Raw genomic sequence first — 20,390 nt, forward strand, 5'->3', positions numbered from 1 at the left:
ATAAACTACTAGATGGGTTATATAATTTAATAAAAAACAGGAGTTAAATAGCAACATTGATTTTATTTAATGAAATTATTTTATGCCTATAACTTTTATGATTTTTTCATGTTAATGATCTTAGAGACTATTTTTACATGAGGAAATGAATTGACATGGCGTTAAATGTTAAGTTTTGGAGAGTACTATACAAAGTTATGGATAAAGATATAATTGTATTTACACAGGCATATTTGGTAACAAAATGGATTAAATACAGAGTACTAGGCAAAAATAACACTGAATTTTAAAAATATTCTTTATATTCAATCCATATATCACAGAATAAAGATAACAGCAACTTTGGACTTGTTTTTAACACTAAAAATACAAGGAAGAAATATCAAATATAAATACTTATTAAACTCTCAGTAACTGAGTATGTGCTGAGCATTACATGTATCTCATTTCATCTATTATTCCTACTGACCCTTCTCTAGAGTATTATAATCTGTATTTTATAGATGAAAAGTTGAAATTCAGAGAGCTTAAATAACCTAGCCACTGTTAAAGTCAACTAATAAGCACCGTGAAGTCAGAACGGAAACCCAAGGCAACTTAGCTCCAAAACCCATTTTTTAAACCACGAAGACAGAGTAATTACAAAACTGTATTTTACCTGGAAATTTTGATTTCATCCCCTAATTAATCTTATAGCAGAACTGGTAAAAAGAAGCAAAACTCGACTGCTTATATATTCCTCTCCCTTCACTTCCTCTGTTAATTCTTTACTGATAAGTAGCTATGCTTAAAAACACATTTTTTGTTAAAAAAGAAACCTTTCTTAAGGCAAAAAACAAAAAAAAAAAAAACAAAAAATAGGGTAAACAATCAACAAGCCAGATTACCAAAAATCAAATAATTAAGATCATAATTCACATTGAAGAAAATATATTTACAGAAACTAAATTCACTCACTCAGGTAAAATCTTTACCTGCAAATTGTTATCTAAATAATTTTTACAATTTATAGAGAAAAGTATAAAAGCTACAGAATGTCCCTATTAAGAAAAAAGTTTTTAAAAATTAGCGTACTAGCCTTGATTGTTTCTTCAGATACTTGGTTCTGTAATGTTCTCAAAGCTTCATCTTTTTTCATGTTTTCCTTTTCCATCTCCTAAAAACACACAGATTGGTAGCAAAAATATGAGTATATGTATAAATATTCTAATTTTAGCATTACTAATGGGCTGCTAAACAATTGATTTAATTAGAATTGAAGGTAGGTTACAGAAACATAAATGATTAGTCAGCTTTAAACAGCACTTTTACAAAGGTGATTTTACCCCTTTGCTTTCTGTCAAGAGTCGGTCTAGTGATTCAAGATGATGCTGTTTACATATTATATCTTGCTGCAAAATGGACATAGTCTTTTCTTGTTCTTTAAACTGTTGGTCTTTCTTCTCTAGTTGAGATTCAAGCTAAACATATAAACACAATTTATTAACTTTCATATAATTTTTTTAAAATCATGAAACATTTTAAATAGAAGATAAAAACACATGATCCAACTACAGTTGACTCTTGAACAATGCAGAGTTTAGGGGGGGCTGACCCTTTTGCAGTTGAAAATCTGTGTACAACTTTTGACTACACAAAAATTTAACTCCTGAGAGCCTACTCTTGACCAAAGCCTTACCAATAACAGAAACACATACTGATTGTGTGTGTTGATTAACACATATTTTGTATGTTACATGTATCATATTCTTATAATATGCTAGATGAAAAGATGTTATTAATAAAATCATAAGGAAAATACATTTATAGTACTGCTGCAAAAAATCCACAAATAAGTGGATCCATGCAGTTCAAACTCAAGTTGTTCAAGAGGCAACTGTATATGCTGTCTACAAGAGACTCACCTGAGATCCAAAGACACAAACATGTTGAAAGTGAAAGAACAGAAAAAGATATTCCATGCAAATAGTAACCAAAAGAGAGCAGGGATACCTACACAAATATCAGATAAAACACTTTAAATCAAAAAAGGTGGTAAAGACAAGGAGGACATTATTTACTAAAAAATTCTAAATAATAGTGAGATATAATAATTATAAAATTTATTCATGTAATGACAATCAAAATATACAAGGCAAAAACTGACAGAATTAAAGGGAAAAATAGTTTTACAAAAATAGTTGGAAACATCAGTACCCCACTTATAATAATGGACAGAAGACCAGACAGAAAATAAGGAAACAGATGACTTAACATAATAAACCAACTAGATCTAATAGACATATACAGAATACTCTACTCAACAGAATACACATTCTTCTCAAGTGTAAAGGGGACATTTTGCAGGATAGACCATGTTAGGCCACAAATGGAAGACTCAACACATTTAAAAGGACACATACCATTCAAAGTACCTTCTCTAACTACAACCAGATGAAATTAGAAATGATGAATGAAAGGAAAATTTTAAATTTTTTTAAGATTTTATTTATTTTTTTGACCGAGAGTGAGTGAGCGTACAAGTAGGCAGAGCAGCAGGCAGAGGGAAAGGGAGCAGCAGGCTCCCCGCTGATCAGAGAGCCTGGTGCAAGGCTCGATCTCAGGCCCTGAGATCATGACCTGAGCGGAAGGCAGATACTTAACTGACTGAGGCATCCAGGTGCCCCATGAAAGGAAAATTAAAAAATTCACAAGATTGTGGCATTAATTAAACAACAGATTTTTAAACAACCAATGAATCAAAGAAGAATTCACAAGGGAAATCAGAAGATAATTAGGAGACAAATGAAAACAAAAACACAACTTACAAAAACTTAAAAAGGACACAACCAAAGTGGTGCTAAAGGGTAAATTTACAGCTATAAATGCTTACATTAAAAAACAAAAAAGATCTCATCAATAATTTAACTTCAAAATATAAGGAACTAGAAAAAGAACAAACCAAACCCAAAGCTAGTTGAGGGAACAAAATAATAAAGATTAAAGATCAACAAAATGGAGAACAGAAAATAAAGAATATCAATGAAACAAAAAATTGGCTCTTAGAAAAAAATAAGTAAAATTGACAAATATTTAGCTGAGTAGATTAAAAAACACAGAACTCAAATTACCAAAATCAGAAATGAAAGTAGGGATTATACAAAAGAGAGTACTGTGAATAATTGTATGCCCAGAAATTGAATAACCTAGATGAAATGGACAAATTCCTAGAAATATAAAACCTACAAAGACTGTATGATGAAGAAATAGATCATCTGAATGACCTATGGCTGGTAAGATTTTAAATCAGGAATCAAAAATCTCTCAACAAAGAAAAGCACTGAACCTGACAGCTTTGCTAGTGAATTCTACCAAACATTTAAAGAATACCAATCGTTAGGGATGCCTGTATGGCTCAGTCAGTTGAGCGTCTGACTTGTGATTTCTGCTCAGGTCATGATCTCATGAGTCATGGGATCAAGTCCGGCATTGGGCTCTGTGCTCAGGAAGGAGTCTGCTTGAGAGTCTCTACTTCTGCCACTCCCCCCATCCTTGTCCTCTCTCTCAAATAGTAAAATATAAAAAAAAACAACAAAAATCTTTCTCAAGCTTTTCCAAAATAAGTTAAGGAAGAGAGATCACTTCTTAACTAATTCTGAGACCAGTTTTAACCTGACACCAAAACCAGACAAAGACACTAATGGAAAACTATAGATCAATACCCCTTATGAACATTAATGCCAAATGAATATAATATTGATAATTCAAACTTAGCAGCGTGGTAAAAGGATTGTACACTATGATCAAGTAGGATTTGTTCCTGGAATGCAAGGGTGGTTCAATATGTAAAAATCAATCAATGATTACATTGCCAATATCAACAGAATGAAAGAAAAAAAAAAAACATGATCATCTCAATTGAAGAAAACCTGACAAAATTCAACACCTTTTCATGATTAAAACACTCAACAAACTAGGAATAAAAGAAAATTACCTTAACATAATAAAAGCCATATATGGAAAACCCACAGCTAACATCCTACTCAAAATGGTGGAAGACTGAAAGCTTTTCCTCTAAGATCAAGCACAAAACAAGGATGCCTCCTCTCACTTCTATTCAGTACTAGAAGTTCTAGCCAGAGCAATCAGTGCCCATCAACAGATAAATGGATAAGCAAAACGTGCAATATACAGACAACAGAATATCACTCATTCTTATAAAGGAAGTAAATACTGCAATATTTCATAATATGGATGAACTTCAAGGACATTATGCTAACTGAATTAAGCCAGTCACAAAAAGGCAAATACTATATGATTCCACTTACCTGAGGTACTTAAGGTAGTCAAAATCATAGAGACAGAAATAAGTAGAATGATGGTAGCTACGGGATGGGGGGAGGGGATAATAGGAGGTATTGTTTAACAGGTACAGAGTTTCAGTTCTGACATATATTCCACAGGTCCCTAGGCTCTGTTCTTTTTGCCAAATCTTTTTTCTCTCTGTTGCTCAGATTGAGTAATGTTATTGCTCTATATTTCAAGCTCATATTTTTTTCTCTTATTCTATAAGAGTTCCATTCTATATTAAATCCACCCAAATAATCTGTTTTTTACTTAGTCTTATGTTTTTGGTCTCACACGTTCTTCATTACCTTGTTTTTACTCTTTTAAACAAAAAACACTTCTACTCTCAATCCTCAAGCAATTAATATCTCTAGTGGAAAAGAGTAAAAAATCACTCTTACTTTAATAATGTCAAAAATAATTATTAAACTGAAAGGGCAAGAGTAAAAAAAAAAAAAGAAGAAGAAGAAATGGCAAGAGTATTATTTAAGAAAGCATTGTAAAATGATCCAGAAGTAATGGGATGCTAATTATAGTACTGGCTACTTTTCTATGTCTTTGTTTCCTTCTTATCTAAAAAAGAAAGTGAGCTAGTTATGTTTAAGGTTCTTTTCAGCTTTCATATTCTAAATATACATTGTATCTACTTGGAGAAACACAGTATCTTTTTTTGCCATATACTTAACTCTTTATTTTGTTTCAAGTTTTTATTTAAATTCTAGTTAGTTATAGTGTAATATTGGTTTCAGGAATAGAATTTAGTGACTCCTCACTTACATATAACATCCAGTGCTTATCACAACAAGTGTTCTCCTTAATAGCCATCACCTATTTAGCCTAGCCCCCACCTACAACCCTCTATTAACCCTCAATTTGTTCTCTATAGTTAATAGTCTCTTATGATTTGCCTCCCTCTTTCTCCCCTTCCTTATGTTCATCTATTTTGTTTCTTACATTCCACATATGAGTGAAATCATATGGTATTTGTTTTTCTCTGACTTATTTCTCTTAGCATAATATACTCTACCAGCTATTTGCAACAGCCACTCTGGGAAATAGTATAGAGGTTCCTCAAAAAGTTAAAAATAGTACTACCCTATGACCCAGGAATTGCACTAATAATTTATTTACCCAAAGGATACAAAAATACTGATTTAAATGGGCAAATACACCTCGATATTTATAGCAGTACTTAACAAAAGTCAAATTATGTAAAGGGCCCAAATGTCCATCAACTGATGGATACACACACACACACACACACACACACACACACACACACACACAATGGAGTATTATTCAGCCACAGAAAAGAAAAACATAGTATCTTACTCTTTCAATCTGCTTTTCCATTTCTTTATGCTGTTCAAGATGAATTTTCTTGGCCTTTTCAAAAGCTAAACAAATTTTCTCATGTTCTGTATTGATATTAGTTTCTAGACTTCTTATCTTTTCATTCTTTTCCTAGAAATACAAAAACACTTTAATGTCTCTGCCTCTCCCTCTTTGTGTCTCTCATGAATAAATAAAATAAAATAAAATAAAATAAAATATAAAATAATAAAATAAAATATAAAATAAAATAAATAAAATAAAATAAAATAAAATAAATAAAATAATAAAATAAAATAATATAAATAAAATAAAATAAAATAAAATAAAATAAAATAAAATAAAATAAAATAAAATAAAATAAAATGGACATCTGGTTGGCTCAGCGCTTGAGTGCCTGCCTTCAGCTAAGGGCATGATCCTGGAGTCCCAGGATCGAGTCCCACATCGGGCTCCCTGCATGGAGCCTGCTTCTCCCTCTGCTTGTGTCTCTGCCTCTCCCTCTCTGTGTCTCTCATGAATAAATAAACAAAATATTAAAAAAAAAACACACTTTAAAAGAATATAATTAAGAACTAGTTTTACATAAAAGAATATAAGTAAATCATTAAATTTGTCATATTCTATTTTTTGAAGACTCACAGTAGTGTATAAAACTTCAAAAATATTTAAACATTTATTGAAAAGATAAAATGATTATTTTTAAAAACTGTATCAAAATGAAAAAAAAAATTAACTATTTTAGTAAGTGGCTGGGGTGCCTGAGTGGCTCAGTGAGTTAAGTGTCTGCCTTAGGCTCAGGTCATGATCTCAGGATCCTGGGATTGAGCCCGTACTGGGCTCCCTGCTCAGCAGAGAGTCCATTCTCCCTTTCCTTCTGCCCCTCACCTTGCCAGTATTCTTTCTCTCTCTGAAATAAATAAAGAAAACCTTAAAAAAAAAGATTTACTATTTTAAAATACTGACAAGCATATCAAAGAAATATACTATTTCCTTCAATTCTACTAGAATAAAAACAAGAAATTACAGGTAACAACTTGCCATATAAGCCTATAAACTTAAAAATGCAGAAACAAGAAAATGAATCCTCAGAAAAGTTTAGTAGAATTTATATTTTTCTATTTGGTATAATGTATGACAATGATTATAAAACATGCTGTCACAAATCAAGTGCCTTAAAGTCACAGTGAATTTGTAGCCAAACAGTAATTTTTACCATAAGCTCCTGTTCTAGTTCTGCATTTTTTGCAGCAATAGAGGAATAAGCAACAATTTTTTCTTCCAGCTGTTTTTCGAGAGTTAAAAGTTGAGAACATTTCTTTGTCATCTGAAAACACATTGTAATAAATAATCAGTTTTTAAAAATAAATGACAATTTAGAAGAAAAATAGTGAGTGAAGACTGGGTATATGACAGATTGTTCTAGCTATGTAATACATAAATAGTTTAATTCTGACCCCATGTCCAAAAAGGACTTCATCCTAACTCATTTCTTAACAGTAGCTGTTAAAGACTGACATTAGTATAATAAAATGTTAACAATAGCTATTTCTGGTGGTAGAATTATTAATAATTGATTTTGTTCTTTGTCCTTTCTGTATTTTCAACAAAACTGTGCTAATTTTGTATTTAAAAAGTTATTAATCTCAGTACTAGATTATTTTTAAGTAAGCTATTGCCTATAATTTAGATTTAGACTAAATCTCTTTTTCTAGTACTTACATAATGTAAGTAATCCCACAGATCTTTTCCTCAGTCTAGGCTACAGATTTTACAAAGAGAAATCAGACATTTTAAAAGTACTCCCATAGATGGCATCAGCCTCAGTTTAAAGTGTGAGTATAACATATACAGAAGTGGTCCTGGTCTATAATTACCTGAAAAGGTGTCCTTGTTCTGTTCTCAATAGAAATGAGAATCAGATATTCACAAAACACACATTATGCAATTTTCAAAATGTAATCCAAGCATATCAAATTTATATGCAGTTGTTCACAAATTCAGATTCCTGAACATGACTCCATACCTACTGAATCAGAATCACTAGAACAGTACCCAGAAATCCACATTATTTAATAGGCTTCCCAGCTGGTCCTGCTGTTAGCTAACATTCAAAATCCTCTATTATCACTCCTTTTTTTTTTCCCAATGACATAATCCAAATTCTTTACTTGTAAATGTTTGTTTTTGTAAATGTGTTTTAGCCATATTAACTTATACTTAGAAGAAATAATAGACCACAATACATCACAAGTTCTATCATATATGAGACCTGTTAGCCACTAGAGAGTAATTTCTTACTTTTAACATAGATTATAACCCAAAGGTTTCCAAATATAATTTTAAGAGGATTTATAAATGATGTGGTACCATTAATTTTTTTTAATGTATAAATCTGGACTTAACACATACAACTTTTACAAAACTCTATAATATCTTTTTTTGTCTCCAAAGTTAGTACATATGAACAGCTCATTCAAGCTTACTTCACTTTCCAGTTTGCTAGAGCTTGAAGCTTTCTCTAGCAGCTCCTCTTGTATCAGCTGAAACTGACTAGTTCTGTGAGCCATATTAACCTTCAAATCAGAATTCTCAGCTTCTATTTGCATCAACTTAGTACGTAGTTCTTCTATTCCAGAAGCAAGTCTTTGCCTTTCTTTTTCATATTGCTTGCTCATAGTATGTTGACGGTCTTTTATTCTTTCTGCTAACAAACATAAAAGGAAAATTATTCTGTATAAAAACTTAAAGAATAAAAACCTATTCAATGTTGAAAGATTTAATCATAAACAAATAATTTCTCATCTGAAGAATTCTAAAAGAAATGGAGAATGAGACATACATTAAGGAAAATATAATGAAGGAGCATGGTAAAGAAGGTATTTCTATTACTAAGTACATCACAAAGAAGGAATAAATTGCTCAAAGTCACTCACTTTTCTGGACTATTCCTTCATACCAGAAAAAGCCTTTCTCTACCTATAAAAGTTCCCATTTATTGGATAGAAAATGTAAAACAAAGCATTATTTAAAAGAAAGTTGTCCTGTTTCCTTAAACTGAAGTTAACCATAAAATTTCTCTAGATAACCTGGCATCAAGAATATTTTGATGAAGTGTATATAGCTGCAAGTTCACAAGCCGAAGGCAAGGGAATCCTTTCTAAACAAAGGTAGTTGTTCAAATACATCCTTTTTTCACTACAAACATATAAATCTACTCCCACCTAAAAGTGATTGAGCTTTCAGGAGTGCTTTAAAGAGGCATAATGTATACATAGGTACAGAAATTAGTAGAGATGCACCATGCCTTCAAGGGTTGCATAAGTGCTATTTCCTATCAATTTTCCATATCCCTAATATTTCACTTACTAGACTATCATTAGCTCTATACTCTTTGATGTAAGATAATTTATGACATATTCATCAACACCTCTACTAACTAGCATTCATTTTGCTAATAATCTCATTACTCATCCCTATTCTCTCTAATTACTTAGATATCTAATTCTCTCTGCTGTCATTTTTCCTGCCACCAGCCAATCATATTTGAAGACAGACCATGATAAGTTGAAGATACATATGTTAACCTCTAGGGCAACCATTAAGAAAATAAAGAGGTATAGTTAACTAATCAACAGTAGAGACAAAAAAATGGAATATTAAAATATAATTGATCCAATAGAAAGCAGGAAAGATGAATAAAGGCCATTAGAATAAACAGCAAATGGGATGCCTGGGTGGCTCAGCGGTTGAGTGCCTGTCTTCGGCCTAGGGTGTAATACTGGAGTTCCAGGATCGAGTCCCACATCAGGCTCCCTACATGGAACCTGCTTCTCCCTCTGCCTCTGTCTCTGCCTTTCTCTCTCTCTCTCTCTCTCTCAAATAAATAAAATCTTTAAGAAAAAATAAATAGCAAACAAATATCAAGATGATAGTTTCTCTCTCCCTCTGCCCCTCTCCCTCCATGCTCTCTCTCTCTCAAAAAACAAATCTTTTTAAAAAATAATAAATAGGGATGCCTGGGTGGCTCAGTGGTTGAGCATCTGACTTTCGCTCAGGGTATGATCCCAGGGTCCGGGATCGAGTCCCACATTGGGCTCCCTGCAGGGAGCCTACTTCTCCCTCTGCCTGTGTCTCAGTCTGTGTCTCTAATGAATAAATAAATAAATCTTTAAAAAATAATAATAATAAATAAAAATGTACTTTACTGAAGTAATATTTACTTATAGTAAGACACACCCATTTAAAATATAAAATTTGATATTTTGTCAAATGTTTCCCTTGTAATCATCACCACAACCAAGACATTTAATATTTCCATCAAAAGACATACAAATGGGGGGGATCCCTGAATGGCTCAGCGGCTTGGAGCCTGCCTTCGGCCCAGGGCGTTACCCTGGAAACCCGGGATCAAGTCCCACGTCAGTCTCCCTGCAAGGAGCCTGCTTCTCCCTCTGCCTGTGTCTCTGCCTCTCTCTCTGTGTGTCTCTCATGAATAAATAAAATCTTAAAAAAAAAAGACATACAAATGGCAATAGACACATGAGAAAATGTTCAGCATCATTAATCATCAGGGAAATGCAAATCAAAACCTCAGTAAGATATCACTTCACGCCTGTCATAATAGCTAAAATCAAAAACACAATGAACAACAAACAAGTGTTGTTGAGGATGTAGAGAAAAAGCAATACTCACACACTGTTTGTGGGAATGCAAACTGGTGCAGGCCCTTAGAAAACAGGATAAGTTCCAAAAAAAATTAAAAGCAGAATTACCATATGATCCAGTAATTCCATTACTGAGTATATATCCAAAGAAAATAAAAACACTAATTCAAAAAGATATACACATCCCTATAGTTACCGCACAATTATTTATAACAGCCAAGATATAGAAGCAACCCAAATATCCATCAATAAATGAATGGATAAAGATGATGGGGTGTGTGTTTGTGTGTATATGTGGAAAATGGAATATTACTCAGCCATAAAAAAGAATGAGATCTTGCCATTTACAACATGAATGGCCCACGAGAATACCATGCTAAGTGAAATAAGTAGGAGAAAGACAAATACTGCATGATTTCACTCATCTGTGGAATTTAGGAAACAAATGAACAAAGAAAACAAAGACAAAAAAACTATTCTTAAATATGAAGAACAAATTGGTGGTTGCCAAAGGGTGGGGGAAAGAGTTAAATAGGTAAAAGGGATTAAGAGTACACTTCTCATGATGAACACTGAGTAATGTATAGAAACGTTGAATTACTATATTGTACACCTGAAGCCAACGTAACACATTATGTTAATTATACTTCAATTAAAAAAAAAAATCACAACATTGTTTCCTTCAGGATTCCTTATACTCCTCAGTTTTCTTTGGGTTTAATTCTGTCTTTAATTATTCTTATGGTGAAATGTTAGATTATAGATTTTAAACACTTTTTTCTTTTCTAAAATGTAAGTATTTAAAGGTATAAACTCATCTTTAGGCAATGTTGTAGTTGCATCCCACCAATTTTTATATGTTATATTTTCATTTTATTCATTTCAAAATATCATGATATCTCCTGTGTTTATTTCCAAGTATTTAGAATTTTCCAGGTATCTTTTTGTTACCAATAGTGGACATCAATTCATGAAGGAACCTGAGTTCAGTTTTTAAAAATGTTTTAAGACTTACTTTATTGGCCAGCAAATGAACTATCTTGATGAATATTTTAAATGCACTTGAGAAAATTGTGTATTCTGGTGATTATTGGGTTGAGTGACTGTCAATCGTATTAAACTTGTTTATAGTACTTAAGTCTTCTTTCCCCCCTAATGATTTTCTGTGTACTTGTTTTTTTTTTTTAAGATTTTATTTTTTATGAGAGACAGAGACAGAGAGAGACAGAGAGAGAGAGAGAGAGAGAGAGAGAGAGAAAAGAAAGAAAGAAAGAAAGAAAGAAAGAAAGAAAGAAAGAAAGAAAGAAAGAAAGAAAGAAAGAAAGAAAGAGAAAGAGAGAGGCAGAGACACAGGCAGAGGGAGAAGCAGACTCCATGCAAGGAGCCTGATGTGGGTCTCGATCCCGGGACTCCAGGATCATACCTGGGCTGAAGGCAGGCGCCAAACCGCTGAGCCACCCAGGGATCCCCCTGTGTACTTGTTCTAACAGCAACTGAGAAAGTAGTCTTGAAATCTTCAATATATATGTGGGTTTGTTAATTTATCCTTCTAGTTCTGTCAGTCTCAACTCTGCTTTGTTTGAAATTAGTATAGTTATTCCAGCTAATTTTTTTACATATAATTGACATATATATAATGTTGTATTAGATTCAGGTATATCACATGATGATATACGTATATATTTTGAAATGATTACCACAATAAGTCTACTTAACATCCATCATCACATATAGTTACAAAGTTTGGGGAGACAGGAGAGCTTTTAAAATTTACTCTCGCAACAATTTTCAAATATACAATATGGTATTATTAAGTATAGTCACCATTCTATACATTGTATGTCCAGGTCTTGTTTATCTTATAACTTAAAGTTTGTACCTTTTGACGACATTTACCCATTTTTCCCACCCCTAATGCTTCCCTCCGGCAAACACCAATTTGTTCTGAGTTTGTTTTGTTGTTTGTTATTTTGCTTTGACATTTTATACATAAGTGAGATCATCCAGTATTTGTCTCTTTGCCTAGCTTCTCATTTAACCTAATGTCCTCAAGGTTCATCCATGTTGTCACAAGTGGTAGGGTATCTTTTTTATGGCTGAATAATATTTCATTGTATATATATACCACATTTTCTCTATCCATTCATCTGTTGATGGATGTTTAGGTTGTATCCATATCTTGGCTATTGTAAACAATGCTGCAATGAACACAGAGTGCAGATATCTTTTCAAGACAGTGATTTCAGATGTCAGGTAAATTCTCATCTCAGTAAAGTACATTTTTTAAAAATAATGCAAAGTTCAACAATTTTGAAATTTTTGTTGTCTTACCAACCCACAACTAGTACTACCAGATTATCAATAATAGAAACTAAACTTCCGGTAATCCATTTCTCTAAAAAACTATCATAAAAGACTTAGAATTAAAGAATTCAATTTAATACACTCACCTAATTGATTACCTCCTAGTTTTACTGGTTCTGTCTCTAAACTATTTAATTTGCCACTTTCTTGTTTGTCATTATAACCAATAAGACTCTGAGATAATTGATTTGCAGCCAAGTTTGCCTGAAGCTTTTGAATTTCTGCCTCCTTTATTGCCAGCTTAATCCTGGAACAAAATAAAATACACCAAAATTAGAAATATCCTATATAAATATCTCATACCATTTTTACCTTTCAAGTTAGCAAAAATTTTAGAACTCTGATATTTATTAACTACTGGGCAAGATGTGGAAATTCTTAATACCATTAAGTGGAATGTAAACTAGTTCACCTACTTTAAAAACTTGATAGTACATAGTAAAACTAAAAATGTACACATACCATTACCCAGCAATTTCACTTTTAGGAATATATACTGGAGAAACTCTGGCATATTATAAAAGGAAACATGTAAAGGTATATATTTTGCAGCACTGTTTCTAATAGAAGAAAACCAGAAACAAGGTAACTATCAATAAATAGTGATACCGTTATAGGATAGACTAACCATACTAATCCACCCATTGATCAGTCACTCTTAACTACCTACCTCAAATGTATGAACTTAAAAAATAATGCTGAGTGAAAAAGCAAAATTACAAACAATATAAGCACATAGTGTATTTTGCATATGTGGATATAAACATATACAAAATGGACTGAAGAATATATACCCAATTCAGGATGGTGTATACTTAGAAGGAGAATTCTCTAGATAGTGGGAAGGGAAACCTCATAATGTCTTTAGTTCTTACTTAAACACATTTGGAAAAACTATCACACAATGTTAAGAATCAATTCTTAGTTGTGGAAACACAGATATTTGTTATATTTGTAGAACTTTTTGTATATTTTTCATCTTCTCAAATATTTTAATTACCAATTTAAAAAAACAACATTGTATTTGCTACAACTTAAGCATCTGAAAACCATACCTCAATTCTGAAATCACCATTTTATTTGCCTCACAGCAGCCAATATCTTCCTTGTTTGACAAACTACTCATCTGGTGTTTAGAAAGAGATGATTTATAACCAAACATTTCTCTTTTTAACTGAAAATTTAAAAACAAACATATATAAACTTACAACATCTATGATGCAATTGTTTTATTATTCAGAACACCAATTGAAAACTTTTGTGAATTAATAGAAACAACATAATGTCCATCAATAGGAGAAATGTATAAATACATTATAAAATGTTAACAGGAAAACCACAAGAGTTCAAATAAGCCTGCATTATATAAATCAGTTGGAGACATCATATAACATAGCATTAAGTGAAAACAACAGAGGCACATGTAGTATTTTCCAAAATAGATTAGCTATATATGTTTTTCTATAGCATTCATATGTGGCAATATTTAAAATATGGATAAGAAGGATATACATGAGTTTTGGAATAATGCCTACCTCGGAGAAGAGGTGGGAAGGATTGGCATCTAACACAGTACATAAAGAGGCTTTATTTATCTGTAAAATTTTATTCTAAAAAATCTGAAGTGAATATCCCAATATGTTACTCAGATTTAGCAAATGGTATGCTGCATTGGTCTCTGCTTTTCTGTATGTTTGAACAATAGAGAATTTTTAAAATTAGTTGTGAAAAGGGGCAAGATAAGCACTTAATGACTACAACCGAACCAGGCTTTCTAGAAATGAAAAAAATTCACATTTCCAAACCATGTTATTATTAGCACTGCATAAAACATCAAATCAGGGCAGCCTGGGTGGCTCAGTGGTTTAGTGCCTGCCTTCGGCCCGGGGCATGATCCTGGAGACCCGGGATCGAGTCCCATGACAGGCTCCCTGCATGGAGCCTGCTTCTCCCTCTGCCTCTGTCTCTGCCTCTCTCTCTCTCTCTCTCTCTGTGTGTGTGTGTCTTTCTTGAATGGATGAATAAAGCTTTAAAAAAAAAAATCGAAACAAGCATATATTACCACACCAATTTCAGAATCACATACAAAGTAATTCTTGATGTTGAGTCAAATGAGAATATCAATTTTATTTTATTTTTTTTTTGAGAATATCAATTTTAAATGAATGTTATCTGCATCTAATTACTATCAAATTTCAAAAGCAGTACATTAAAAACCTAAACAAATAATTAGAATCCTTGAACAGTAGATATAGCAGAGGGCTGGGAACCAAGAATCATACATTCTAGTTTTAATTCTATTAGCTAATTTAAAAACTACGTACTTCCTTGGTGTATGTTTCTTCATAAATAAAATGACGGCATTGAATCAGATGAGTTCTCAGGTCCCCGTAGCTTGTTAATTCCATTACAGTTTAAAATTCTTTAAGAGTCTACCACCCATCCAAATGTATTTGAAACCAGCCATGACACATTTATATATGTTTTTATATATATATATGTTCTCTTGATCTCACTTTTATTTTATACCTATCAATAATGGATTTCTTTTAATAAATGCTTCAATAATGATTTCTGACCCAGTTATATTTACCTTCTTCCTAATCTCATTCATACATATGGTCATATATATAACTGAAAGAAAAATGGTGGTCAGCACTATCATAAAGACATTTTAATGTTCTGTGCATTCTAATAAGTATATGAAAAGCTGCTCAACATTATTAGTCATTAGAAAAATGTAAATTAAAACCACAATGTGATACTACTTCATACCCATTAAGGTTGCTATAATCTAAGAGATAGATAATAAAAAATGTTGGCTAGGTTGAGGAAAAAACAGGAACTCTCACACATTCCTGGTGAGAACATAAAATGATACAGCCAGGGATGCTTGGGTGGCTCAGCAGTTGAGTGTCTGCCTTTGGCTCAGGTAGTAATCCTGGAGTCCTGGAATGGAGTCCCACATTGGGCTCCCTGCATAGAGCCTGTTTCTCCCTCTGCCTATGTCTCTGCCTCTCTCTGTGTCTCTCATGAATAAATAAATAAAATCTTTTTAAAAAATGGTACAGCCACTTTGGAAAACAATTTAGCATAACTTTATCATATGATCCAGAAATTCCACTACTAGGTATCTAACTCAAGAGAAATGAAAGTACATCCACACAAAAAGTTGTACACAAATGTTCATAGCAGCATTGTTGTCAATAGTCCAAAAGTGGAAGGAATCCAAATGTCCATCTATTGGTGAAAAGATAAATAAAATGTAGTATATCCATACAATGGAATAATATTCAACAGTAAAAGGAAATGAGTACTGATATATATCACAACGAATGATCTCCCAAAATATTTAGAATGCAAAAGACTTTATACTATAGTTTTATTTATATAAAATGCTCAGGGGGATCCCTGGGTGGTGCAGCGGTTTGGCGCCTGCCTTTGGCCCAGGGCGCGATCCTGGAGACCCGGGATCGAATCCCACATCGGGCTCCTGGTGCATGGAGCCTGCTTCTCCCTCGGCCTGTGTCTCTGCCTCTCTCTCTCTCTCTCTCTGTGACTATCATAAATAAATAAAAATTGAAAAAAATATATTAAAAAAAATGCTCAGAAAAGACAAATCTCTAGAGGCAGAAAAGTAGATTGATGGTTCCCTAGGGGTGGGTGTGCATACAGGGACTAATTATAAATAGGTACAAGGGATCTTTTGGGGATGATAAAAATGTTTGAAAGCTAGATTGTGGAATTATTCCAAAACCTGTAAGTTTACTAAATATAACTGAAGAGTACAATTAAAATGAGTGAATTCTGTATTATGTCAATGTTACTCAAAGCTATTTTTAAAAAATCCTGAGTCGTTCTTATACAAGGCACCACAAGTCTAAGAAAGAGTGGAAGAGTGGAAAGGTTAAATGCAGAAAAAGAAAAGAGAGTACAAAAGAAATTCATGATTGAAAGTAGAGATATGTAAAAATAAATCAATCAATAAAAGCTAATAAAGCAACCATAAGATGATGACTTCTTATAAAGCATTTCAGTAAAATTTTCTTTTTCACCCATACTTACTGGCAATTGGGACATAACTTTTTCCAAACTTCTCAGTTCCACCCTTGAACTTTCTATTTCTTGCTGACACAAATCCAGTCGCTCATTCTGTGCTGCAACACGGAGTTTTAATTCTCGGTTTTCATTCATTAGAGAAAATTTTTCTCTAAGTACTTCTTTCTTGTCTTCTAACTCATTCTCTAACTTCAGAATACTTTGTCTAGATTCAGTTAGTTGTGCCATAACTTCTGAATTTTTCACTGCCATGATCCTTAATTTTTCCTTACCATTGTTATTTTCTTCTTTTAACTGCCTATGAAGAAAAAAAAGCACAATAATGAAAATAAAATATACATTCATTTTCAGTAGTCACATTTAGTTAATATCACTTTTAAAACATTTTAAAGCCTTATTCTGGAATAATAATACCTGCTCACATGTACTGAGTGCCTACTTTCTGCACACCAGGTGCTCACAACTTTATGTGGGTAGCAGCACTATTATCACTCTCTGTTTATAGATAAGAAAATCAAGGTATAGAAAGGTTATAGAAACTTTGCCAGTGTCTCACAGTAAGTAGGAGGGCAGGATAACTCCATTATATTCAAAGTACTTCTGCTCCCTTTTCAAAAGTATAAGACAGGAGATATAACTCAAAATCCTAATTCAACATATCACAACATCAAGAAAGTTTTAGATTACATAAGGAAAAGTCATGAACTATTAGCCATAACTCCAAAAAACAGTAATTAACCATGAACAGATTACTAGGCAGTATTATTTTCAAATACACACACACACACACACACACACACACACACACACACACACACACACGCGCCTATAAAAAAAATGTCAAGGGAAGCCCAGGTGGCTCAGCGGTTTAGCACCACCTTCAGCCCAGGGCGTGATCCTGGGGACCCAGGATAGAGTCCCACGTCAGGCTCCCTGCATGGAGCCTGCTTCTTCCTCTGCCTGTGTCTCTGCTTCTCTCTCTCTCTCTCTCTCTCTGTGTATCTCATGAATAAATAAATAAAATCTTTTTTTAAAAAAAACATGTCAAACATTAGAACAATCCAATCTTTAGAACTGTTGGTGAACGGATAAATAAAATGTGGTACATCCATACAGCAGAATAATATTTAACAAAAATGAAGTACTGATATACATCGCAGTACATTCAGTTTCCTTTATCAGACTGTTAATATCTCTGAAATGAGAAGGCTGGACTAGGTGATTCTTCATGATTTGAAGAACACATACTTTACTTACCAGTTAACGTTGTCACACTATAGGGATATGATGTGTGTGTATTTAGAAGTATATTAATATTAACATGTTTTATTCATTAAAAATCTTAATGTTGTACCTAGAAAAGAATTTCAGTCATGAAACCTATCTTTCTATGTAATTTAAGGCCATAATTACAATAAATACATTATACAAAATAATCTGTTTTAAAATGTTTCAGTTCTTTTTTCCATTTCCAGACAAAAATCCTTTTTCCACAACAGGATACTGTACCTTAATTTCTCTTTCAGAATTTCAAGGTCACTTTTATATAGACCACACTTTTCCTGTAGCCTTTTATTTTCTTTTTCACAGCTAATTAGATTTTTCTCTAATATTTCTTCTTCAACTTGCACCTAAAACAATAATTTGTTTTAAGTGGACATACTACTGTGGTCATAAATTTTAGGTGTTTCAAACTAAAAAGTAGTGATTTCAGAAATAAGCAGGAAAGTAGAGTAAGTACTTCACAAGTAGTGAAAGAAGCTAAGTAAACTTCCTGGGCAGTAACAAAGGACAGGGAGGGGAACTCGACCACCTGTTCAGAGATGGTTAAGAGCCTGTAACAGAAGGGCAATGGTACTATCATCTGAAAGCGAATGTTCTGGCCTCACAGGAGCAAGGCAAGCAACTCATGTAAGGATGCTGCATCATGTTACTAAAGGCTAACTATACTGCAATATTTTTGAAGTAATTTTTGAAATTTTAGCCACTGAATAACCCACTGAAATAACAGTCCAAGTCTAAGACAGGTAAAAGTCAAGCACGCAGGTTGGAGTGGTGGGAGTGAAGGGCTCAGAAGATCTGCCCCACTTCCTCTGTTACATCTATGTAACTATAGGGCTCTGCTGAGCATGGTTTGAAACTGATAATCTTAAGTGAAAAAAAATCATCTTACCTTTTCTTCTCTTTCCTGTATAAAATCCTCACTCTCCTGAGGACATCTCCCCCACACACACTGAGCATTCTACCTCCCGCTAAGGATTACCTTATTAAAAATCCCTTTTGTGGTATTTCATTCCCACAGGGACCTTCTCCAAGGCTTTCAAAACAGTGATTTAATTTACACTTAAGACCAGTACCAAATGGGATCCCGATTTAAAATTTTTTTTATTGAAATATAGTTAACATACAATGTTAAATTAGTTTCAGGTGTATAACACAGTAACCCAACAACTCTATGCATTATGCTACACTCACCACAAGTGTAGCTACCATCTGACACCATATAACAGTATTACAATACCATTGACTGTATTTCCCATGCTGCATCTTTCATTCCTGTGACTTATTCATTCCATAACTGGAAGTCTGTATCTCCTACTCCCTTTTACCTATTTTGCCCTCCCCCTCACTCGCTTACTCTATGAACCATCAGTTTGTTTTCTTGATTTACAAGTCTGATTCTCCTTTTTGTTTGTCTGGGTTTTAGATTCCACATATAAGTAAAATCATATGGTATTTGTCTTATTATATTTTTAATAATATTTCTTTTACCCTTCTACCTTTCTTTGAACAGAATCATTAACTTCCTCTCTTTCAATTATTATCTCAAGACAGAAAGAAGTCTCTTGTGTCAGTATCCATTGACCAGACCTTTCTTCTGAGCTCAACATCTGAATATTCAGCATGTGGCCTTCCTCCAAACAGGTTTTATTATCCATCTGGTATTACTTGAGAATATTAAATGAATGTAAAAAAGCTACTATACTACTATGCAGAATCTGTTCAAGGAATCTTCCCTCTGAGAGGCAAAAGACAGACCCTCTCAGAGTGGTAGGTCCAGGGAGACCATCTGAAGGCTATACAGTCTACCCTGCCTTCATTTTCATTGAGGTGATGGGAATAAATTTTCTGATTCTATGTCTACAGCTCCAACCTCTGCTCAATCACCTCATCCTTCTCCGCATTATTTTTTCCTTTCTCTATATGTTGTTCTTCCCCTTGTCTCCTTTCTTTTTCCACTTTGGATAAAAAGGTTTCTGCTTATTGTAAGAAGATTATAAACACCAGCCTTCACCAATATTTATAAATTTTTTATTCCAACTATTTTATTATGAGGTCATGAAAATTATTCTCTGTTTTACTTATAAACAAATGTATTCTATTTATGTCTATTTTTAGATTTAGAATATAGACAGTAACATAAAACACTGAATTGGCATATCTCCTTCTTACCTTTTCCAGTTTTTCAGCCACTTTTTCTTTATAATGTTGGAAAGCTTTACTCAGCTCTTCGGCATTATATAGTGCTTCATTCCTTTGTCGTTCAGCTCTAAAATTTAAAAAGAGATAATTAATAAAAGTAAAGAATGCTCTGCATTTTAGTCAAATTCCAAAGTAATCTATATTTTAAGGAAAAATGGA

General features: G+C 33.0%; 1 protein-coding gene across 15 annotated transcripts in view; it reads right to left on the minus strand.

The window, feature by feature from the left end:
* CCDC18 (coiled-coil domain containing 18) overlaps window positions 1-20,390 on the minus strand; it is a 101,717-nt gene that overhangs the window by 57,874 nt on the left and 23,453 nt on the right. For 14 of the 15 annotated variants that reach the window (XM_038541333.1, XM_038541326.1, XM_038541327.1 and 11 more), the window contains 10 exons: window positions 20,202-20,298; window positions 18,258-18,379; window positions 16,755-17,046; window positions 13,745-13,863; window positions 12,776-12,936; window positions 8,145-8,365; window positions 6,875-6,985; window positions 5,659-5,790; window positions 1,326-1,460; window positions 1,079-1,156 (listed from right to left, as the gene is read on the minus strand). In XM_038541333.1, coding sequence (XP_038397261.1) covers window positions 1,079-1,156; window positions 1,326-1,460; window positions 5,659-5,790; window positions 6,875-6,985; window positions 8,145-8,365; window positions 12,776-12,936; window positions 13,745-13,863; window positions 16,755-17,046; window positions 18,258-18,379; window positions 20,202-20,298 — 1,468 coding nt within the window. The remainder of the gene's footprint in view (window positions 1-1,078; window positions 1,157-1,325; window positions 1,461-5,658; window positions 5,791-6,874; window positions 6,986-8,144; window positions 8,366-12,775; window positions 12,937-13,744; window positions 13,864-16,754; window positions 17,047-18,257; window positions 18,380-20,201; window positions 20,299-20,390) is intronic. The other variant, XM_038541319.1, reaches the window with a different exon arrangement.

The sequence above is a fragment of the Canis lupus genome, chromosome 6 (assembly GCF_011100685.1).
Source record: "Canis lupus familiaris isolate Mischka breed German Shepherd chromosome 6, alternate assembly UU_Cfam_GSD_1.0, whole genome shotgun sequence".
Lineage (NCBI taxonomy): Eukaryota > Metazoa > Chordata > Mammalia > Carnivora > Canidae > Canis > Canis lupus.